Source organism: Trachypithecus francoisi, unplaced genomic scaffold (assembly GCF_009764315.1).
Source record: "Trachypithecus francoisi isolate TF-2019V2 unplaced genomic scaffold, Tfra_2.0 Lachesis_group11, whole genome shotgun sequence".
NCBI lineage: Eukaryota > Metazoa > Chordata > Mammalia > Primates > Cercopithecidae > Trachypithecus > Trachypithecus francoisi.
In genome coordinates this window covers 128,906,114-128,929,580 of record NW_022681456.1, presented here as the reverse complement: position 1 = coordinate 128,929,580, position 23,467 = coordinate 128,906,114, and the positions used below count along the sequence as shown (strand labels likewise).

At 52.6% G+C, this 23,467-nt stretch overlaps 1 protein-coding gene across 3 annotated transcripts in view; it reads left to right on the top strand.

Moving 5' to 3' along the window:
• The window catches only part of TEAD4 (TEA domain transcription factor 4), an 86,199-nt gene extending 64,804 nt beyond the window's left edge, over positions 1 to 21,395 (top strand). For all 3 annotated transcript variants that reach the window (XM_033223196.1, XM_033223197.1, XM_033223195.1), the window contains 5 exons: positions 1,101 to 1,240; positions 2,267 to 2,440; positions 18,492 to 18,632; positions 20,841 to 20,993; positions 21,088 to 21,395. In XM_033223196.1, the coding sequence (XP_033079087.1) occupies positions 1,101 to 1,240; positions 2,267 to 2,440; positions 18,492 to 18,632; positions 20,841 to 20,993; positions 21,088 to 21,201 (722 nt within the window). In that variant the 3' untranslated portion in view covers positions 21,202 to 21,395. The remainder of the gene's footprint in view (positions 1 to 1,100; positions 1,241 to 2,266; positions 2,441 to 18,491; positions 18,633 to 20,840; positions 20,994 to 21,087) is intronic.
• Positions 21,396 to 23,467: the final 2,072 nt, after the last annotated feature.

Below are 23,467 nucleotides of genomic sequence, written 5' to 3'. Positions count from 1 at the left end.
GGGGTGTCTAACTCACAAGCCTGAGACCCCTCCCGAGAAGAGGGACCCTTGTGAAAGAAGACCTGGTGGAGGCAGCCAGCTCTGCCGACAGGAGCCGCCCCCCGCCCCGCCCTCTCACTGACAGGCTCCGCTCTGTCCTCGCCTCTTTCTCGGGAGGGGCCCTCATCACCTCCCGCTCTGTAGGACAAGACCAGCTCCTCACCCTTAAACTGCCCATTCTGGTGTGGAGTCTGCCTGCCCAGCCCCTCGGCTTTCCTGCCACCGAGAGCAGCCCTGCTGCCTCCTGCCCCCCAGGTCCTGAAGGCTGCTTTCTCTCGTTCACACATCAAAACGAAGTCATAGTGTCGGGGCCCGTCCACCCTCTGTCTCATGGCAGTCCTCTCCTGTCCATGCTGACCCTGTCTTCACTCCAGGCCTGCTGGCTTTTGCCTGCGTTCCTGCAGCAGCCTCTTCACCGGCTCCCTGTCCCGTCTCACCTCCTCTCGTCACCCTGTCACTCACCAGAGCTTCAGTCTCATGGTGTTGCTTCCAGGCTTAGGGTGCCTTCCTGGCCCCCTGTTGCCTTCAGGACATGATCTAAACTACAGTAGGACTGGAGTAGGTTCATCTGTTAGCAGCGCTGGATGGAGAGCCTCTTCTGGGCCAGGCCCTGTTCTGGGAGCTGGGGAGACACCTGTGGCGCACACAGGAAACGTCCCCGTCTCTCCGGGGTGATGCCGCATTCTAATAGTTGGTTCATCTGGTTATTTCCCCGACGGGAACAGAAGTTGCTCGAGGGCAGGAACTGACCAGTGCCTGTTTTGGAAGCCTTGGTCCTGCCGGACCCCAGTTGCCCTCCAGAATCCAGTCTTGCTGGGCGGTTCCGTGCAGAGTCCTGAGTGGCCTGAGTTGTACCAGACGAGCCCCTCCCCACCAGGGCAGCTCCGGGATGCCCAAGCCTTGCACTCTCTCCACCACCTCTGCTAGGAGGTCCATTTAGGGAGACGGGCGGTCCCCCAGGCAGCTCGGGTCTGTCCAAGGAGGCCCGGGGTCCTTGCAGAGGGTGCAGGCAGGGCGGGTGTCCGTGACCAGATTCCATGTGCCTCTCTCACTTTGTGCAGGGTTTGAGTCTCCTGCAGGGCCCGCCCCATCGCCCTCTGCGCCCCCGGCACCCCCGTGGCAGGGCCGCAGCGTAGCCAGCTCCAAGCTCTGGATGTTGGAGTTCTCTGCCTTCCTGGAGCAGCAGCAGGACCCGGACACGGTAGGTCCTGGCCTGTGCCTGGCTGGCTCCCCCGCCACCCCCTCTGCCTCTGTTTCTGCTTCCAGTGCTCTTGTCCCACTCCACACTGGGGCTTAATTCAAGTTCCTTGTTCCTTTATGATCTTTCCTTCCGTCCTTCCCCCGACTCCTTTCCTCCTTCACGTTACCCCTCTTCCTTCTTTCCCTTCTCCCTGGCCCAGTGCCCAGTCAGCCTCCTGCTCCTCCCTCCCTGTCCTGTGTTCCTCCTCCCCTCCTAACCCAACCAACCCTTAGTCCAAGGTTGCTGTGGTCCCAGCCCCACCCCCACACTGTCCCAGCCTTTCCCTGGCTCTGAGAGGCAGGCAGGAAGCTGAGGAGTCTCCTGTGTGTCTGCTCCACATCCTACGGGATACCAGCCTGTCCCCTTCAGTGTCCAGTGTCCTGGGTGACCAGCATCACCTGCAAAGGTCAGAGGGGGACCTGGAGGAGGCCAAGGTGACAGGATGCCAGGGCCCTTCTCACTCTGACATCTTCAAGCTTCTTTTTTTTTTTTTTCTTGAGACAGAGACTTGCTCTGCCGCCTAGGCTGGAGTGCAGTGATGTGATCTCAACTTACTGCAACCTCCCCCTCCTGAGTTCAAGCGATTCTCCTGCCTTAGCCTCCCGAGTAGCTGGGATTATAGGTGCCCGCCACCACACCTGGCTAATTTTTGTATTTTTAGTAGAGACTGGGTTTCACCATGTTGGCCAGGCTGGTCTTGAACTCCTGACCTCAGCTTCCCAAAGTGCTGGGATTACAGGTGTGAGCCACTGCGCCCAACTCAAACTTCTTTTTAGCTGACGACCCCATGAACCGAATAGACTCTTAGAAGTCCAGGATGTAAAATAAAAGAAGTCTTTTACCATCTCCATTTCACTCATGGGGAAACTATGGTCCAGAAAGGCCAAGCGGCTTGCGCCGGGTCACATGGTGGGCTTGCAGAGCCGGGGCTGTCTGTCTGACTGTCTGGCCTGTGCTCCGCCTCCCTCAGACCCACTCTCTCTACAGTACAACAAGCACCTGTTCGTGCACATTGGCCAGTCCAGCCCAAGCTACAGCGACCCCTACCTCGAAGCCGTGGACATCCGCCAAATCTATGACAAATTCCCAGAGAAAAAGGGTGGACTCAAGGAGCTCTTTGAACGGGGACCCTCCAATGCCTTTTTTCTTGTGAAGTTCTGGGTAAGCCTGTGATAAACTCTTCCTTCCTACTACCAGGGCGTCCGTGGTAGTGAGAATGGGGCGAGAGTACCCAGAGCGTGCCCTTGCCACAGTAGAAACTTGGGGAGGTGGCACCAGTGAGAAGGGGAGAGCAAGCGCAGCATGGCTATGGGGTGGTCAGAGCTGAGCTGAGGAACGGGGCGGTGATCCAGAGAGCTGGCCTAGTCGAATGAAGCCTTGTCTCGTGGGTGGTGATGGCCGCTAACCCCGGCAAGACGTGGAACCCTCAGGAGGTGAAGTTCCAGAAAAAGACAAAGGAGACCCTCCGGGGATGAGTGAAGACGTGACAAGGAGCGCCCTCGTCACCCAGGTCTTTGAATGACAAGTCCTGCATGGGTTTCCGGGCCTGGAGCTCGTCCTTCAGTGCTCATGTCCAAGGCATGTTGAGCTGAACAGAGCTTGGAGAAGGGGAGGGAAGTGTTGGATGGGCGAGGCCACCCCAGAAGAAACACCCACCCAACTTCTCAGATAGCTCAGCCCATAGACTTGGCCTCTGCGGCCCTCCCACCTCACCCCTGGGCAGGTGTTTTGTGGGTAGAACCCCCTCCATTAGAAACGTCTTGTCTGAAGCCCAGAGGTACAGTAGCTGCCCTGGGAGCTTAGCTTCCTGGGGCCCAGTATGTGCAGAAAATGGGTGCGAGGAGAGAGTTAGACAAATAAGTGCTAATGAAGCCAGCGGTGAGGAAGGACAGGAAATCAGGCTCTGTGACTGAGGCTTGGAATATTCTCAGGACATGGACTGAGGTTTTGGTGGCTCTGCCCGCATCCCTCTTCCCCACTCCCCTTCAGCTCCCTGCATGCTCTTTTCAATGCCTCTTGTGCAGAGATTCTTACCATTTATTTGCTCCCAGGCCATTTTCATAATCTGAAAGCTTTACTTTTCCTAGAAAGAGGCCTATTCACATCCAAGTTTATATATACGTTCAGATGGCTTGCCAGCTCCCAGTGAGCAGCCCCAGCCTGGCTCTCACCCACAGCTGAAGTTGGGGGCAGGCTGTCTCCAGAAGGGGCAAGTGTTGGAACTGAGACCTAGGGCCTCTGGCCTTCAAGACACTTAGCGTTTGCGCTCTGCTAGCAGGATGGAAGTTGGACCCCAGCCTGAGGGATGGGCCCATCGGTTGACAGAGATGGGCAAGGCTGTTGCAGCCTGGGAGTGCATGAGTAGTAAAGGCAGAAGGAAGTGGGCTCTGGAGTGAAGTTGAAGCCGTAGGTAAAGGTATGAAAGAGGGAATAAGAGGAGACAACTGAGAAAGTGAGTTAGATTTTGGAAGGTCTTGATCATGCAGAAGTTTGAGTTTTAACCTGTTCTGGAATGAGAAATAAGTAATATTTTATTTTACTTGGTCTTCTTTTTAAATCAATGCATGTTTATGGTTAAAATGTTAATTAATACCAGGGGGCTTATTTAACAAAAAAGAATGAAGGGCCAGGCGCAGTGGCTCACGCCTGTAATCCCAGCACTTTGGGAGGCTGAGGTGGGCAGATCACAAGGCCAGGAGTTCAAGAGCAGCTTGACCAACATGGTGAAACCCCGTCTCTACTTAAAAAAAAAAAAAAAAATTAGCCAGTGTGGTGGTGCATGCCTGTAATCCCAGCTACTCAGGAGGCTGAGGCAGGAGAATCACTTGAACCTGGGAGGCGGAGGTTGCAGTGAGCTGAGATCATGCCACTGCATTCCAGCCTGGGCAACAGAGCGAGACTCTGTCTCAAAAAAAAAAAGAATGAAAAGCATCATATTCTTGTCCTCCTCCTCCCCACACCCAAATCCCAATCCCCAAAGGTAGTCACTGCAAATTTCAGCTGTTTATTTTGGGCTTTATCTCTTTAGTTCTAAGTAATGTACTTATATTGCTATATCTTGATGCCCGGATTAAGACATTTTATTTTCATTCCACTTTCCCCCCCTTATCATCCCAATGTAATAATATCCAATAAGTGATTTAATTTAGTAAAAGTCATAAAACGTTCACATTTTTTGACAATGTAGATTGATCACCAAAGAGCCAAGAACAGGCTGGGTGTGGTGGTTCATCCCTATGATCCCAGCACTTTGGGAACCCAATGTGGGCAGATGACTTGAGTTCAAGACCAGCCTGGGCAATGTGCTGAAACCCTGTCTCTACAGAAAATACGGAAAGTAGCTGGGCGTGGTGGCGTGCACCTGTGGTCTCAGCTACTTGGCAGGCTGAGGTAGGAGGATTGCTTGAGCCTGGGAGGCAGAGGTTGCAGTGAGCCAAAATCGCACCATTGCATTCCAGACAGGGTGACAGAGCAAAACCCTGCCTCAAAACAAAACAAAACAAAACAAAACAAAACAAAACAAACAAAATACAAAGAGTCAAGAAGGGTATTATGATTACATTTTTACCTCTTGTACAGCTTTTTTTTTTCCTGAAAATAAATGGCTATTGCATATTTTTTAATAAGCCTATTCTTAAAATTTTACAGATTGCTCCATCAAAACCACCATATAAAATTAAAATTTTTTCCCCCAAATATTCAGAACTGTTAGATAATTTATCCATTTCTCCTTTCTCCTGGAGATCTTCCTCCTGGCTGTCTCTGTTCTGCTCCAGTTTGAATGTGTTACTCTTTTTTTTTCTTTGAGCCAGAGTCTCGTTGTGTCGCCCAGGCTGGAGTGCAGTGGCGCGATCTCATCTCACTGCAACCTCCACCTCCCGGGTTCAAGCACATTCTCCTGCCTCAGCCTCCTGAGTAGCTGGGATTACAGGCACCCGCCATCCTGCCTGGCTAATTTTTGTCTTTTTATAGAGACAGGGTTTCACCATGTTAGCCAGGCTGGTCTTGAACTCCTGACCTCAGGTGATCTGCCCACCTCGGCCTCTGCTGGGATTACAGGTGTGAGCCACCACAGCCAACCTGAATGTGTTCTTCTCTAGGCTTGCCCTACAGTTGTCATCCTGAGCCTCCCCTATATTGAATGTACACTTTCCTAGCTCTTGCATTTCTCTCTTTATTGGTGTAACCCCTTCATTTTGTGGGAACACATCCTCTAGTACCTTCTAAGAAAAGACGCACGGTACATAAATGACCTTGCTTCTTTGAAATGTCATTATTTTTATTATATCCTTATACTTGACCAATTGGTGTTGGTAGTCTGGGTAAAGAATCTAGATCAGGCCGAGCGCCATGGCTCAAGCCTGTAATCCCAGCACTTTGGGAGGCCAAGACGGGCAGATCACGAGGTCAGGAGATCGAGACCATCCTGGCTAACATGGTGAAACCCCCTCTCTACTAAAAAATACAAAAAAACTAGCCAGGAGAGGTGGCGGCGCCTGTAGTCCCAGCTACTCGGGAGGCTGAGGCAGGAGAATGGTGTAAACCCGAGAGGCGGAGCTTGCAGTGAGCTGAGATCCGGCCACTGCACTCCAGCCTGGGCCACAGAGTGAGACTCCGTCTCAAAAAAAAAAAAAAAAAAAGAATCTAGATCATACATCATTTTCCCTAGAAAATGATGACTTTTTTTCTTTGAGACAGGTTCTTTGTTTGTTTTGAGATGGAATCTTGCTCTGTTGCCCAGGCTGGAGTGCAGTGGTGCAATCTTGGCTTACTGCAACCTCCGCCTCCCAGGTTGAAAAAATTCTCATGCCTCACCCTTGCAAGTAGCTGGGATTATAGGCGTGTGCCACCAGGCCTCGCTAATTTTTTTATTTTATTTATTTATTTTTTTTTGAGATAAGAGTCTCACTCTGTCGCCCAGGCTGGAGTGCAGTGGCCAGATCTCAGCTCACTGCAAGCTCCGCCTCCTGGGTTTACGCTATTCTCCTGCCTCAGCCTCCCGAGTAGCTGGGACTACAGGCACCCACCACCTCGCCTGGCTAGTTTTTTGTATTTTTTAGTAGAGACGGGGTTTCACCGTGTTAGCCAGGATGGTCTCGATCTCCTGACCTCGTGATCCGCCTGTCTCGGCCTCCCAAAGTGCTGGGATTACAGGCTTGAGCCACCGCACCTGGCCTAATTTTTGTATTTTTAAGAGAGATGGGATTTTTCAGTGTTGGCCAGGCTGGTCTTGAACTCCTGGTCTCGAGTGATCCACCCACCTCAGCCTTCCAAAGTGCTGGGATTACAGGTATGAGCTACCGCGCCCTGGCCTAGAAATGGTTTTCAAGGATCATTTTTTAATGCGTTTGTCATCATCTTCTGACATAAATAGTCTGCTAGCATTCTCATTCCCTATCCTTTATTATGTAACTTGTTTTTTGTTTTTTGGGGTTTTTTTTCCCCCTCTGGAAGTTGTAATATTTCTTCTTTCTCCCTAATGTTCAGTTTCACACTGGTGAGCTTTGGGATATGTGTTGTTTTACTTCCCAGTGTTGAGCCAGGTACTTGGTGGGCACTTTTAACTGTGAGATTAGTCTTTCAGTTTTAGGAAATTTACTCATATTATTTCTTTGATAATTTCTTTCCCTCTGTTTTCTGTTTTCTTTTCCAGGAATCTCTGTTATGATGTTGGAACCCTCTATGATGTTTACCATTTCTTTATTTTCCTGGACTTATCCTCTACGATTTTTACCATCTATTTTCCAGTTTACTTTCTTGGTCTGTTTTCTTAGAGATTTCCTTAATTTTGTCTTCTCTTTTCTGAATTAGTTAAGGTTGTATCCAAGTGCATATCACACAAACCCCAAAGAAACAGTGGCATAAATAGTTTTTCTTTCACATCAAGGAAGTCTCGAGGTAAAGACTGTCCAGGGCTGGCTCAGCGCTCCTGACATCATGAGGGACCTGGCTTCTTTCTGTCTGCTGTCCTCAGTGTATGACTTCTGTACTCAGGAGCTTGACTGCTTGAGTTCTAGCCACTGTATCCATCTTCCAAGCATCAAAAGAAGCCAGTTTAGCTCCCTGTGAGGGGCCTCCCCAGAAGTCCCACACAACACATAACTAGTTGTATGGTTGCATCTTGCCGTAAGGAACCAGGGAAAGGTACTTTTTTAGTTGGGTAAGTTGCTGTTCTGGATAAAATCAGAGCTCTAATACTGTAGAAGAAGCTTCATCCATCCTTTTATGGATGTATCTGAGTTCAGTTGGTGACATTTTGTTTTTTCTGGGTAGTTTATGAAGTGTGCATCCTGCAGTTCAGGGTGAATTAGATTAATGGAATACAGCAGCAGCTCTGCCACACCTTCTGTTGAATATTTAATTTTGGCTCTGACATTTTAATTTTCCAGAGCTCCTTCTTGTTCTGTGATGGCATCAAGATGTTTGATGGATGTAGTTTTTCTCTTCTTTTTCTTAAAGGTATGAAGTGAGCGTTATTTCTTGAGTTTTCTCCTGCTCTTAACCCTCCCCCTACCCACGCCCAGACTAAGTCTTGCTGTGTTGCCCAGGCTGGAATGCAGTGGTGTGATCTCGACTCACTGCAACCTCTGCCTCCCTGTTCAAGAGATTCTCCTGCCTCAGCCTCCCAAGTAGCTGGGATTACAGGCACCCACCACCACGCCCAGCAAATTTTTGTATTTTTAGTACAGGGAGGGATTTCACTATGTTGGCCAGGCCAGTCTCGAGCTCCTGACCTCAAATGATCCTCCCGCCTTGGCCTCCCAAAGTGCTGGAATTTACAGGCGTGAGCCACCACGCCCAGCCTCCTGCTCCTTTCTTTGTCTTCGTTTCGTCTTAATTTCTTTTTTCTGTCTGTTTTGGTCCTTGTCTTTCCAGCTGGAGGGTTTTCTTCAGTGTCTTTGGTTCTTAGCTGCCTGTCTGTATTTTTTTAACAGCTTTCTTGCAATGTAATTACCTTACCATACAATTCACATACTTATAACATATAGGCCAGGCACAGTGGCTCACGCCTTAATCCCAGCAGTTCGGGAAGCCAAAGCAGGCAGATTGTTTGAGCTCAGGAGTTTGAGACCAGCCTTGGCATATAGCAAAAACCTGTCTCTACAAAAATAATACAAAAATTAGTCAGGCGTGATGGCATGTGCCAGTAACCCCAGCACTTTGGGAGGACCAGGCAGGTGGATTGCTTGAGTCCACGAGTTGGGGACCAGCTTGGCCAACATGGCAAAACCCTGTCTCTCCCAAAAATACCAAAATTTGTCGGGCGTGGTGGTGCGTGCCTGTAATCCAAGCTACTCAGGAGGCTGAGGTGGGAAGATCGCTTGAGCCTGTAAGGTGGAGGTTGCAGTAAACCGAGATCACGCCACTGCACTGCAGCCTGGGCAACAGAGCAAGATCCTGTCTCAAAAAATAAAGTATACAATTCAGAGTTGTTAAGTATGTTCACAAACTGGTGTAATCTTCACCACAATCAATTTTAGAACATTTTCATCATCCGCAAAATAAGCCCTGTTCCCTTTAGCTGTCACTGCCCACTCCCACCCCCCAGCCCTGTGCAATAATCTACTTTCTGTCTTTGAAGCTTTGCCTGTTCTGGACATTTTATATAAATGGGTTTATACAGGATGTGGTCTTTTGTGACTGGCTTCTTTAACTTGGCATAATGTTTTCAAGGTTCAACCACGTTTTAGCATGCACGTTCCTTTTCATGGCCAAATACTTCCTTCTGTTTGGATAGCTCACATCTTGATCCATTCATCAGTTGATGGGCATTTGGGTTACGTCCTCCTCTTGGCTATGATGAGCAGTGCTACTGTGAACATTATGTACAGGTGTTTGTGTGGACATTCATTTTCATTTGCATCTGCTTACGTGTGGAATTACTGGGTCACGGCAACTCTGTTTAACTTCTTGAGGCACTCCCAAGCGTCTTCCAAAGTGGCTGCACCAATTTTATTCCCACCTGCAGGGTATGAAGATCCTGTTTCCTCCACATCCTCAGCAACACTTGATAGTCTCCGTAGCCATCCTAGTGAATATACAGTGGTATCTCGTTGTGGTTTTTATTTGCATTTCCCTGATGACTGACGATGGTGAGCATCTTTTGATGTGCTTACTGGCTGTTTGCAGATCTTTTTTGTAGAAATGCCAATTCAGAAATTCGGATCCATCGCCCTTTTTCTGTTTTTTTTTTTTTGAGACAGTCTTGCTGTGTCACCCAGGCTGGAGTACAGTGGCGTGATTTTGGCTCACTGCAACCTCCGCCTCCCAGGTTCAACCGATTCTTGTACCTCAGCCTCCTGAGTAGCTGGAATTACAGACACACACCACCATGCCCAGCTCATTTTTGTATTTTTGGTAGAGAGAGGGTTTCGCCATGTCGCCCAGGCTGGTCTTGAACTGCTGAGCTCAAGTGATTCACCTGCCTCAACCTCCCAAAGTGCTGGGATTACAGGCGAGAGCCACTGTGCCCAACCCCATTGCCCATTTTTATAATAAATTGGGTTTTTTAAATTACTGAATTATGAGTTCTTGGTTCTGGATGAAAGTTCCTTATCAGTTATATGATTTGTAATTATTTCCCATTCTATTGAGTGTCTTTTCACATTCTTTTTTTTTTTTTTTTCAGAGATAAGGTCTTGCTGTGTCTTCCAGGCTGGAGTGCAGTGGCATGATTATTGCTCACTGCAGCCTCGAACTTGGGCTCAAGTGATCCTCCCGCCTCAACCTCTTGAGTAGCTGGGACTAGAGGCGTGTGCTACCACGCCTGGACAATTTTTTTTTTTCTTTTTGGAGACGGAGTCTCGCTCTGTCGCCCGGGCTGGAGTGCACTGGCATGATCTTGGCTCACTGCAAGCTCCGCCTCCTGGGTTCATGCCATTCTCCTGCCTCAGCCTCCCAGTAGCTGGGACCGCAGGCGCCCGCCACCATGCCCGGCTAACTTTTTGTATTTTTGGTAGAGACGGGGTTTCACCGTGTTAGCCAGGATGGTCTCGATCTGACCTTGTGTTTTGCCTGCCTCGGCCTCTCGAAGTGCTGGGATTACAGGCATGAGCCACCGCGCCGGCCACCCTTTGGTCTTCTTTTAAAATTTTTTTTTTTTTTTTTTTAATTTTTAATTTCGCAGAGACAGGGTCTTGCTATGTTGCCCAGACTGGTTTTAAACTCTTGGGCTTAAGCCATCCTCCTGCCTCAGCCTCCCAGAGTGATGGGATTATAGGCGTGAGCCACCACACCCGACCGACCCTTTGATCTTCTGCCCATGCACGGGAGGGGTGGGCCTGGGGCCTGGGGCCTGGACCATCCAATGTACAGACTTTTTGTCAGTTCCTTGAGTCAAATCCTGTTCCCTCCAGCTCTGAGCCATGCAGCTCAGCTTCTTATCTGTCACCCCTGAAGCTATTGGTAGGTCGCGACTCCTTTTGCTTTCTTTACCCTGTGGAATCCAGTCTGGTCCTAATCAGTTGTGAGTCTCCAAAGCTTGCTGGTCTCTTCGTTTTCTTTATCTTTGTGGTGCTGCACATTTTTAAAAGTTCCTTGCCATTTTCCTTCTAGCTGGGTCTCTGGAAGGGAAAAAAATTAAGTTGTGTAGTCAGTCTCCCACCTTGAGCCAGGTGTCCAGAATGATGGGTGTGACCTGTGTGCCACTTTGAAGGGGTCGGCAGTCACTGTTTGGAGTGCTGGACTGAGAAGGCTCTAGCAGGGAGGAGTGCTGGGTGGACGGTCACGGCCACATGGTGTAGCCAGGGAAATATTTGTCAGCCCTTCTTAAGTGGTGAGGAGTCATTTAAGGTTTTTGAACAGAGCAGGATGAGGCCATAGTTGTGCTTAGTTGGATAACTCCGGCACCCAGACTGGAAGCAGGTGTGAGACTCCTGCAGGCGAGACCAGGCAAGAGGCATGCGCCTCCTAAGGACCTCAGCTGGAGAGGCTGGCTTCATGGTGTGGCGTGGGAGGCGGGATGCTGTCCACTTTTTCTCAGGAGGGGCATAAATTATCTCCCAGTCTCCCTTTCAGTCCTGGATGTGGGAATTGAAACCTGTACAGCCGGCAGTGGCGACTCCCAGCTGTGCTGAGTCTAAGGGGGCCTCCAACCTCTAGAGGAGCCTCTACCCTTGCTTGATCACTCAGCCCCCCGGCCTGTCCAGGCTCAGCCTGACTCAGGGGAAGGAGCTTCGGCGAGCTGATCTGTGGCTCTTTCCCAGCATGGCTTAGGACGCTGGCGGTACAGTTGGGGTCGGAGGGGAGACCCAATTGGCAGTGGCAGGAAACACTCTTGGGACCACTGCCTTGGAGCGGCAGATGGCGTGTCCTGGACCCTCTCGCCTTTAGCTGTTGGTAATATTCTCTGTTCTTCTAGCCACCCTCCAGGTGAGGACCATCCTAGGTCTCTTGTTTCACAAGTAGGGGAAACTGAGGCATGGAATAAGCCAGGGCCTGGTGACCCCTGTCCTGTGGGCACTCCTGCTGGGTACATGCTGTGAGACAGTTGGGCCCGGACAGACGGAGAGACGACAGCCATGCTCCTCTCACCACGTTACATAGAGTAACACGTCCGGTCCTCACCACAGCAAGACTGTGGATAACCTCAAACCTCACCCGCAGAGGGGAAACTGAGGCACAGACAGGTGAAATCACCTGCCAAAGGTGGCCCAGTTTGTAGTACCAGACCCATACCAGGCCATGGATCCGTAACTGAGCAGCCTGACTCCAGGGTGTGTGCTTGGAGCCACCACACTGAACAGTCTTCCTTGCAAAGTCCCTGGCTGCCCTCCATGCAGCGTCCTGGAGCTTCTCCTGCTCCCACTGGAGAAGGCTCTGAATTGTCTAAAACAGATCCCCGGCCCCCTGAGGAACAGCAGGCAGTGGTAGTGTGGGGAGAGCAGAGTTAGCTCTGTGCAGTCAGTGTAGAGCCAGGCACTTGGACTTTTGCGCCTTCTCGACCTCAGATATCCCTTCCAGAAAATAGGGCAGTGGCCCTGCATGGAGACTAAGGTTGCCAGGGAGGAAGGAGGACCTAGAAGGTACTTTTCCAGACTTGGTGGTGGCCCGTGTCCTCTCTTCGCTTCTGACTCTTAGGGGAGTTTGGAGGTGGGGGTTGATGGGAGAAGAGAGAGTTGGGACAGCCAAGGACATGGGATTCAGCGGGTTCCCTTGTGGACTGTGTGTTCCGGCCGTGTGCTGTGCGGACCCAGCGTGGGCCTCAGCTCCCAGGAGCTCGCACTCTGGATGGGAGGATCCAGCATGAGTCTCAGAGTCCTGGGGCAGGAGCCGCTGGACAGAGGAGTGTGGGGTGCCCACCAGCAAGGCCCTCCTGGCATGTCATGGCAGGGCACGGCAGGCAGCAGTTGGCCCAGCTGGGGCAGAGTCTCAGTTTTACCACTTGAGAACTGTGTCTTGGGCAAATATTGGCTCCTGTGCCTCTGCTTCTTTGTGTGAATAGTCAGCAGTTTCATCTTGGGAACCTGCCAGGGGCTGTGTCGCTGAAGACCCTATGTGTGTGGCCGGCTGGTACTGAGTGGGGGGCGGTGGCCTACCCTTGCCTGAGCCCTCTGAGTGCCAGCGGCCTGGGCAGGGTGAGGACGGGTGAAATCAGAGACGAGGGAGCGCTGGAGACCAGGGCACCTTGGCGGTCATCTGCTCCCTCCTCCGCATGTGTGGGGCGGGCAGAGGCACCAGAGGAAGACACGTATGTGGCAGGGAAAGGTAAATACTCGTGTTTGCCGACAGTGAGACTTCACGTCAATCGTGGTCCCCACGGGCTGCTCTGGCTCCCCCAGCCTGGGAAGCTCCTGTCTTCTACTCCCTGGCCTGGTCCCGCCTTCCCCCGCCATCAGCTGGTGTGAACTTGGCCACACACAGTTAGGAAGGAAAACTCCTCAGGCAAGGAAACGGTGTCGCCTCTCCCGGAGCCTTTCTTTTCCTGCCTGGCTGTTTTCTCAGTCCTGGCTCCCAGGCCCTGAGTGTGCGTGCTGGAGAGGCAGTCAGAACCCCCCCTGGAGGGGGAGGGGGACTTGTCCGTCCCCAGTCCAGCCTCCTTGCCTGCACCCTGAGTTACTGCTCTTACTGAGAGCGCTGTGGTGGTAATTCATAGACTCTCAGACTGCTGGGACACGTTTCCAGCTGGAAGTGGCATCTGCCAGCCTGAAGGCCTGAGGCTGCTGGGGCTGTGCACTATCTGACGAGTACCACTGGTGCCATGAAGCCCCTTCCTCCCCCAGAGCCCTGCAAGTCCAGCAGAGGCCACCTGTCTCTGGGGCCGGGGAGAGGGGGCCTTTGGTCACTGGTGACCATTAACGCCGCTCTGCACATTGGAAATGCTGGGCAGAGCCGAGCTACACCCTGGAGGCAGCAGAGTACCCCAGGCCTTCCTCCCATCTCAGCCTGCTGTTCCCTTTCAGGCCCTGACATTTCTCCCAGGCACATACCAGCACATGACAATGAATCTGAGCCCCTCCAGGCCCCCACACCCGGGCTGCGGCTGTCTCTGCTCATCTGTCAGTCACCCGATCCCCCACACCTGTTCCAGGCACAGCCTGTGAGCTGCCCACCCGCACGCATAGCTATGAATAGGGTGGAGGCAGGGTTGCAAGGGGGCACTCACGGGGCAGGGGACGGGGCCAGCTCCCATTTTTCCTTAGGCCGAGAAGCATCGCTTGTTTTGGGGAGGTGCTCGGTGTGGGGAGATATGAGGGTGGACAGGAGATGTCAGGAGTATAGCTGCAAGAGAAGGGGTGGGGCTGTAATTAGAAGGATCCAGGCACTAAGGGAGGCGAGGTGCTCTGGGGCGGGTCATCCGTGTGGCCGGCCGGTGTGTTCCGGGTCTATGCAGTGTGACCCCGAGTTCTGGGGCTGATTGTGGGATCTCTCTTTCTCCCCCGACCCCCCGCGCCACCCCAGTATTCTGTTTGCTCCCAATTAGAAATTCCCTGAAGCAAAACAAGGTCTCAATCTCTCTGGGCCCCTCTGCCTCTAGCAGTGCTGGCCTGGGCTGGATAAATGGGCACCCGAGCAATGGGAAGAGCCAGGGAGCCCGAGCTGATGACAGAAGAGTGTATTTGAGATGAGGGTGGAGCTGGGGTGCAAACTCTCAGGGCGAACAGGACAGGGTAGGTTCTTGCTTGTGACTGAGGGACCTTGCTCTTCTCACTGGTGCCACCCGGAGGTGACAGGGTGAACAGCTGCCTGCAACCTTGATTGAAGGCCCTGGGAGAGCTTGGTTCTTGCCTCCGGCATCCTGTCTGCAAGGGGGCAAGGACGTCTGGACAGATTATGACAGGGTAGTGGAGGGGGATGTGCCAAATGCTGCTGGGGGCTGGGGGCAGCTGCTGCCTCTGTGTGTCTGGAAGAGCTGGGAGGTGTGAGTGCCAGTCCTTCCCAGCTTGGCACATGGGATACTTCTAAGGTGCCATATGAATAAGCTTTTTTTTTTTTTAAATAGTTATGTAGTTGCCCAGGCTCAGTGGCCCATTCCTGTAATCCCCCGCACTTTGGGAAGCTGAGGCAGGAGGATCGCTTGAGGCCAGGAGTTCGTGACCAGCCTGGCCAACACAGTGAAATCCCATCTCTATTAAAAAAAAAAAAAAACTAGCTGAGTGTGGTGGTGGGTGCCTGTAATCCCAGCTACTCGGGAGGCTGAGGCAGAAGAATCGCTTGAACCCAGGAGGCAAAAGTTGCAGTGAGCTGAGATGGCGTCACCACACTCCGGCCCAGGTGACAGCGAGATTCTGTCTCAAAAAATAAAAATTAAAAAAAGTTATATAGTTATTTTCATCTACATTAGAAAGAATAGAATCCTTGATTTCATGGACTTGTTGCTTAGAATGGAATTAAGGAATAAAAGTGAGTTGATTTAAAAGAATCAGGACGTGTAGTGGATGACACATGAATGTGGCATTGATCAGAGGGGCCATGCGCAGCTGAAGTCTGAGGGTCACCAACATGGATGCCTGGCCTCACCTCGTGGTGTTCCCCACCATGTCCAGTGCGTCCTTCCCAGGCAGCTGGGCTTCCTGCCAGCGGCATTTCAGGCATGGTTCACATTTCTGCCCTGTGCTTCTAGCTGCAGCATGTCCTGAGGACACAAACTGTGTCCCCCAGCCCCTTTTTAGGAACAATCTGACAAACTCAGTCTCCTAGGAGGAGTAGGTGACTTAGAGAAAATAGGAGACAGGCCAGGTGCAGTGGCTCACACCTGTAATCTCAACACTTTGGGAGGCCAAGGTGAGAGGATCACTTGAGGTCAAGAGTTTGAGACCAGCCTCAGCAATAGTGAGACTCTGCCTCTACAAAAAAAGTTTAAAAATTAGCCAGGTGTGGTGGCACATGCCTATAGTCCCAGCTACTCAGGAGGCTGAGGTGGGAAGACTGCTTGAATCCAGGAGCTCAAGGCTGCAGTGAGCCGTGATCATACCACTGCACTCCAGCCTGAGTGATGGAGCACAATTCTGTCTTTAACCAAAAAAAAAAAAATGAAGAAGAAAATAGGGGTCGGGCCGGGCACGGTGGCTCAAGCCTGTAATCCCAGCACTTTGGGAGGCTGAGACGGGCGGATCACAAGGTCAGGAGATCAAGACCATCCTGGCGAACACGGTGAAACCCCGTCTCTACTAAAAAACACAAAAATTAGCCGGGTGAGGTGGCGGGCGCCTGTAGTCCCAGCCACTCGGGAGGCTGAGGCAGGAGAATGGCGTCAACCCGGGAGGCGGAGCTTGCAGTGAGCTGAGATCACGCCACTGTACTCCAGCCTGGGTGACAGAGCGAGACTCTGTCTCAAAAAAAAAAAAAAAAGAAAAAAGAAAATAGGGGTCGGGTGCGGTGGCTCACGCCTGTAATCCCAGCACTTTGGGAGGCCGAGGTGGGTGGATCACGAGGCAGGAGATCGAGACCATCCTGGCTAACACGGTGAAACCCCGTCTCTACTAAAAATGCAGAAAATAAGCCAGGCGTGGCGGCGGGCGCCTGTAGTCCCAGCTACTTGGGAAGCTGAGGCAGGAGAATGGCGTGAACCCGGGAGGTGGAGCTTGCAGTGAGCTGAGATCCGGCCACTGCACTCCAGCCTGGGCGACAGAGCGAGACTCCGTCTCAAAAAAAAGAAAATAGGAACCCAAAAGCCCAGGTTCTGGTCCCATTTGCCTTACATTTGCCTGTAAGACCTTGGGCCAGTCACAGCCACAGTGAAATCTCACCCGGCAGAGGCCTCAGCCACCTCTGCCATGCCCCCTGGGCACCCTGCCTGCCATGTGTCATCCCCTCCCTCCCAGCATCACAGATGGAGACAGACTGGGGAGACTGAGGCCAGCCCAGGGCTGGGAGTGGAGGGTGTTTAGGGTAAGCATTGCTCTCTGTTTCAGAGGCTGAGCATTCACTCAAATGCTCTTTTTCCCTAATGGCCTCCTCAAAGCCGAGGCAGATGCACTGAACCATATGCCATTCTGTTTCAGCATGAAAACAACCTTTTTTTCCTCATCATAAACATAATCCACCCTCATTCTGCTCCGTAGCCTGCTTTCCCACTCAGTGTGTTTGTAGTCATCCATGATAATAAATGCAGGTCCTTCTCAGCGGTTTTTGTGGCTACATAATGTTTCTATTGTGCTATAGACAATCAACACCCCCTGCCAGTCTAGAGAAAGGTCCTCTCTGGGAAAACGTCTCCAAAGGAGAGAAAAATAATGATTGAGCGTCCCCTCATGGCCAGTAGTAGAATTGCTTGGTGCCTGGCTCTGAATCTGGCCAAATTCTTCCTGGGGTTCTAGGGATCCCCTCATCTTTGCACAGAAGAGTCCTTGGTGTCAGAACCTTGACCAAGGCCTGAAGCTCTACTGTACTCCTAGGGTTGTGCTCTGGGTGCAGCTGGCAGTGATTTCAGACCAGGGGTGTGGGTGGGAGGACTGGCCTCCCCTGAGAATAAGCCTTTTGTAATGTGCCTGTGCGTTGTTTCTGAGTCTTGACTTGTTCTCTTAGCACCCTTGGCTCAGATGTTTGATGTGGGGCTGAAGTTCTGGGCATGGGGTCCCCTAAGAGATGTAGGGCTTCAGGAATACAATTCCTGCCTCAGAGTCCCCAAAGCACCAAACTGTCTGTGTGGTGCCTTCCTTTCTTCGCTGTGGCACTCTGCTGGTTGGGGACAAGTCTTGGGGTTGGAGCCTGAGGACCTGGGATCTTTCACTTACCAGCTGGGTGGTGTTGGGCAAGGCTAACAGTCAGGACCCCTCATGGATAAAACTGAGGCTGTGATTTTGGGTGTGAGATCGGCACAGAGTCTTACTCTGCCTTTTCTAGAAGAGAAGTTTCAGATCAGCCCCGACATCCAGCAGGAGGCCCTCTGGGCTCTGCTTTTATCGGGGAAAGGAAGAGCAGCCTGTCTGAGGCAAGGTGAGAAGCTGACCTAGAGGACCAGTGGCTGGGCCTGTGAAGGGCCTTGTGAGCCAGGCCAGGGACCAAGACTCCTGTCCCTTGTGGCTAAATGGCTCAATGAGATGGTGCAGTGACTTGTCTTCTGACGAGACTCCCAGGGCCGTTAAGAGTATGAACCAAAGGGAGGCACAGCTGGTGCCGGGGAGATGGCTCTGGAGGCTGAAGCAGAGATGTCAAAAGATCCAAGGTGGCAGGACCCCGCAGTGCCTAGAGGGGCCAGAAGCCAGCCCCAGAGCCGTTTCTGAGGGAGCATCGATCGGATCTCCAGCAAGACAAGAGGATGAGACAGGAGCACCCTTCACCCCTTCCACCCTCCCCCCTGCCAGTCTCTTGCCGCGGTTTCCTGTTCTCATGCTTCCTGCACTATCAAAATTCACTCTGGAACGATTCTGATAGATGCATTCAAACTAAAATAGAGCTGTCTGATAGAGATTCGAACCTTTGCAGTTTAACAAGAACAAAGTCTTAGACTATGAAACTTGAAGTCTTAAAGATGGAATCTGGGGCTCCCACCTGCTGGGTGTGTTAGTATCTGGGCAGGCAGCAGTGGCCTGAAACTGTGTAGGTCCCATTCCCAGTGTCCTCTTTTCCCATGATTTAGGCAACACGACCTGATTTTGTACCAGGCAGAGATGTAGAGGATGGTGGAAGCTTTCCAGCGTCCTACTGTGTACCCTCAGTCTGATTTCTTCCCAGCCCTAGAGCCGGGACCGGGACCCTGAGGTCTCCCTGATGCTCCCGTCTGACGCGGCACCTGCTGACCCTCCCTCGGCTTCCCCCTGTCTCCCTCCAGGCAGACCTCAACACCAACATCGAGGATGAAGGCAGCTCCTTCTATGGGGTCTCCAGCCAGTATGAGAGTCCCGAGAACATGATTATCACCTGCTCCACCAAGGTCTGCTCTTTCGGCAAGCAGGTGGTGGAGAAAGTTGAGGTAGGAGGCCACCCTGGTGGGTGAGGGGCGCTCCCCAGAGCCACTGCTGCCCGTTCAGGATCTTGCAAGCACGTCCTTACAGGCGCCCCCGGTCCTCTCCAAGATCAGAGCCGCAGCACAGGCCGGGCCCTGGGGCATCTACCTAGTCCAGCCCTCTGGCTTCACAGTGGAGGCCCAGAGAAAGCAGAGGCCTCCCCCGAGCGCCCGCACGTGGTCACCCGGCTCACTAGTGCAGAAGCAGGGCTCGGTGCCTAGGATCTCTGTCCCCTGCTCACTTTGCTCCATGAATGCCTAAAACTCTTCCTTCCCTGACTTTCTACTTGTGGGTGACCTGGAGACCCCGCTCTAGTGGACGTTACAGAAAATTCAGGCCTGCCTTTTAGGCGGTGGTTTCTCCCACTCTGCTAAACCCCCGGCCAAGGGCAGTGCAGGACAGTGATGAGGAGCACACATTCAGGTGGATCCCCCACCCAGCCACCCTGCTTTCCGGTGGGTGTTTGGGGGGTTGTGATAAAATCCTCCGTTTATCTCTAAACAAGGGCCAGGTTATCTTCACTCTCCGTGACACAGTCTCCTGCAGCACCCTGTGTTCTGGGCCCGCTGCATAGTGACAGTGACAAGGAGCTGGGACTGAAGGCCTCCAACCCAAAACACCGGTGCACTCTGAGAATCCGGGACCCTGTGCCGCCCACACACGTGTTAAACCAGACCTCCTCGCCATGCAGGCCGGTCTGCGTCCCTCTCCTCACCCTGTCCCCAGATTGGTCTGAATTCATGAAGTCCTACTCTCACAGCCTATCAGTTATTGATAACCTTCCTCATGCCAAATGCAGCCAGATGCCAGGCCAGCACCAGGGAAGAGACATTCCTCCCCCCAGTGCTTCTCCACCTGGCTGCACCCTACAGTCTCCTGGGAGCTTTGGAAACACACCAGTGCCTGAAACCCATTCAGCACCCCTCAATCTAGGGTAGAGTCCAGGCATTATTGGTTTTTAAAAAGTGCCCCAGGCCGGGCGCGGTGGCTCAAGCCTGTAATCCCAGCACTTTGGGAGGCCGAGACGGGCGGATCACGAGGTCAGGAGATCGAGACCATCCTGGCTAACATGGTGAAACCCCGTCTCTACTAAAAAATACAAAAAAAAACTAGCCGGGCGACATGGCAGGCGCCTGTAGTCCCAGCTGCTTGGGAGGCTGAGGCAGGAGAATGGCGTAAACCCAGGAGGCGGAGCTTGCAGTGAGCTGAGACCCGGCCACTGCACTCCAGCCTGGGCGGCAGAGCAGACTCCGTCTCAAAAAAAAAAAAAAAAAAAAAAAAAAAAAAAGTGCCCCAAATTATTTATTTCTAATTAATATTGTAACACTTTTGAGATAATTGTGGATCCACTTGGGATCATAATCCCATGTGCCCTTTACCCAGCTCTTGCCCTGGCAATGTCTTATATAACTAGAGTATAAAGTGGACACCCAGGAAATTGACATTGATGCAGTCCATCAAGCTGGTTCAGATTTCACCGTTTTATATGCACTCCTATGTGCACGTGCATGCGTGCGTGTAGATATGGAAACTTACATGATCACCACCAGACTCCCAGGGGTCCCTGTGTACCCCCCGTGGTGTCCTCATGTACAGCCACGATTGAGAGGTTCCTGCCACTGCTCCTGTGTCTCCTTAAGCTCCCCTCCTGCCATCCCCGGTTCCTGCTGGTCACCCATGGAGGAAGGAGGTCTTCTTTAATGTCCACCAACCTAACAGGGTGACTGTTCTTTTTTGTGTGTGTGAGACACTCTTACTCTGTCGCCCAGGCTGGAATGCAGTGGTATGATCTCGGCTCACTGCAACCTCTGCCTCCCGGGTTCAAGCGATTCTCCTGCCTCAGCCTCCGGAGTAGCTGGGATTACCGGCGCGTGCCACCGTGCCTGGCTCATTTTTGTATTTTGATAGTAACAGGGTTTCACCATGTTGGCCAGGCTGGTCTTGAACTCCTGACCTCAGGTGATCCGCCTGTCTTGGCCTCCCACAGTGTTGGGATTACAGGCGTGAGCCACTGCCCCTGGCTAGGGGTGACTCTTTTCTTAAGGGCCCCTAGGCCTCCTGCCTTTCCTTCTCATGGAGTTGGGTCTGGGTCCTGGGGCTTCCCATGGAGTTGGGTCTGGGCCGAAGGTGGTCAGAATGGGATTCGAAGCCCCTGCTGTCCCCGGGCCCTGCAGACAGAGTATGCTCGCTATGAGAACGGACACTACTCTTACCGCATCCACCGGTCCCCGCTCTGTGAGTACATGATCAACTTCATCCACAAGCTGAAGCATCTCCCCGAGAAGTACATGATGAACAGCGTGCTGGAGAACTTCACCATCCTGCAGGTGTGCCGCGGGTGTGGCTGGGGTCTGTGTGTGGGTAGCAGTGATGGCGGGCCCTCATCCGGGGCCTTATGAACCCTTGTGTTCTCTGCCACAGGTGGTCACCAACAGAGACACCCAGGAGACCTTGCTGTGCATCGCCTATGTCTTCGAGGTGTCAGCCAGTGAGCATGGGGCTCAGCACCATATCTACAGGCTGGTGAAAGAATGAGAGACTCGGGGAGCAGGGAGGGGGGAAGAGACGTGTGTGCAGGAAACGGGGACGTGGGGAGGGGACCTGCAGGGGCAGCCCCTGAAGTGTCAAGAGAGCTGAGAGGAGCAGTTGTGACTCTACCCAGGAACAAACTGTGCCTGAAGCTGCAGTGCCCAACCCCAAATAAACCCAAGATGCTGTGTCTTTTCAGAGGACCTGGTCTGGCTGTGTGAGCCTCGGGAGGGACTGGGGGAGCAATGGGGCCATCTGGGAGGCAGGCCGGAAGCAGTGCTCAGAGACACACCCCGGGCATTTCTGAAGCCAGCACCCCAATGGACTCAGCCAGGAACATCACCAGACCCTGGAACCGAAGACGTGACGGTCCCCGTGCTGCCTCTCAAGCCCCTACACTGTGGCGGTGGCCATGCCGGGAGGTCCCAGGAATGCATGGGCTATGCACCCGCAGCCATGTGCACCCCTGCTGCACTCGCAGGAGACGGTTCACACAGAGAGGCCCCGTCCCTGGGGGGTGGGTTTTAGGTGTGGAGGTGACAGTTGTTGGATGGGGACACCATCAGAACTCTCTGGACAGTTTCCGTCCATCTCAGTGGATGTGGATTCCATGACCATCTTCCATGACCACGCTGGGGGCACTGGTTTCAGATCGAAGGAGCCTGAGGCGGGGAGGGCAGGAGGCAGTGGGACCGAGGAGCCTGGACTTAGATACGCAGCTGAAGGCGTTCCAGGGTTTATTTCTCCTGAGAACTGGCATGGGCTCCGAGTTTTGCCAGTCCTGGCTTTGGTCCTAGTATTCTAAGCTGCCTGACCTTGGGCATTTGTCAACCTGTCTGAACCTTAGTACCCTTTCCTCTCTGTAGAGTGGGAAGATGTGCAGTCCGTGAAGTGGCTGGTGCAAGCCGCACTAAATACACCTAACAGTGAACTCCTCCCTCCCTCCCTCCCACGGGGAGGCCGGAATCTGGCTCCTTGCTGCCGCCTAGTGGCTCTTTGGGGTCATCTTCCCTCATAGAAACCACAGATCCGGTAGCCTAGAGCGGAAAAGGGAAGATTCAACCTATGGGTGTTTCTGTTAATCGTGTGTCCAGCACTCGGGGAGATACGGCATGGGACTATGTAAGACAGCATCGCAGAGGTGTCATGGAGTGTGGTTAGGAGCAAGGGCTCTGGAGTCAGACTAGCTGAGTGACCTTGGGGCAAGTTATTTCATGTCACTGTGCCTCAGTTTCGCCATCTGTAAAATTTTTATAACGGTAACCTACCTCAAGTATCTACAGTGCCTAGCATAGTACCCCACACATAAATGTGTTCACTAAATGTACGTCGTGATTAATCATAGGAGCTTGCAGTCTCACTAAGTCAGACTGGAAAACTATTAAGTGATCCTCAAAGCCACTGGCGCTCAGAGACGGGAGAGATCAAGGTGCAGGAGATTCAGGGAAGGGTAGCGTTTGAGGGGAGCTGCCCTTAAGGGGTGGGCAGCCTCTAGTGAAGCAGGTGGAGGGAAGTTGGCAGCATCCCAGATTTGGGGAAGAGGCCAGCAGCCTAGTCTCCCTCTCCTCCATAGCCCAGCCCCCACTGTCTTACCACAGAACAGCTTTAACCAAACCTCTCTGGGTATCAGGACCACCACTACACCTCATGCCAGGCTGCAGAGCTGCGCGGTCTGAAGGCCCAGCTCTCATCAGAAGCTGGGGCGTGGGCTCTTGGGGAACCTGGGGTTGGAGGAGCCCCTGAGCAGGTGCCTGTATGTCCCAGCATGGGTTTGTGTTTGTGTAAGGCTCTCCTGCCCCCACCCCCAGGCACCAGCACAGCCTTTGCCTTCACTCTCGCCCCTCCCCTGTCCCTGGGGGATTGAATAAGGGAAGCTGGGGTTGGCCGTCCTTCTAGCTTGACTGGCAGCACCAGCGCTGTGGTGGAAGGATATGTTGTGCCAGCAGCCTCTTGGCCACAGGACAAATGCACATTTAAAGAGATAACGTTTTTGTGTCCTGGCTGGGGAAGAGGTCAGTGCAGATGTGTTTTTTTTTTTTTTTTTTTTTTTTTTTTGAGACGGAGTCTCGCTCTGTCGCCCAGGCTGGAGTGCAGTGGCCGGATCTCAGCTCACTGCAAGCTCCGCCTCCCGGGTTTACGCCATTCTCTCGCCTCAGCCTCCCGAGTAGCTGGGACTACAGGCGCCCGCCATCTCGCCCGGCTAATTTTTTGTATATTTTAGTAGAGACGGGGTTTCACCGTGTTAGCCAGGATGGTCTCGATCTCCTGACCT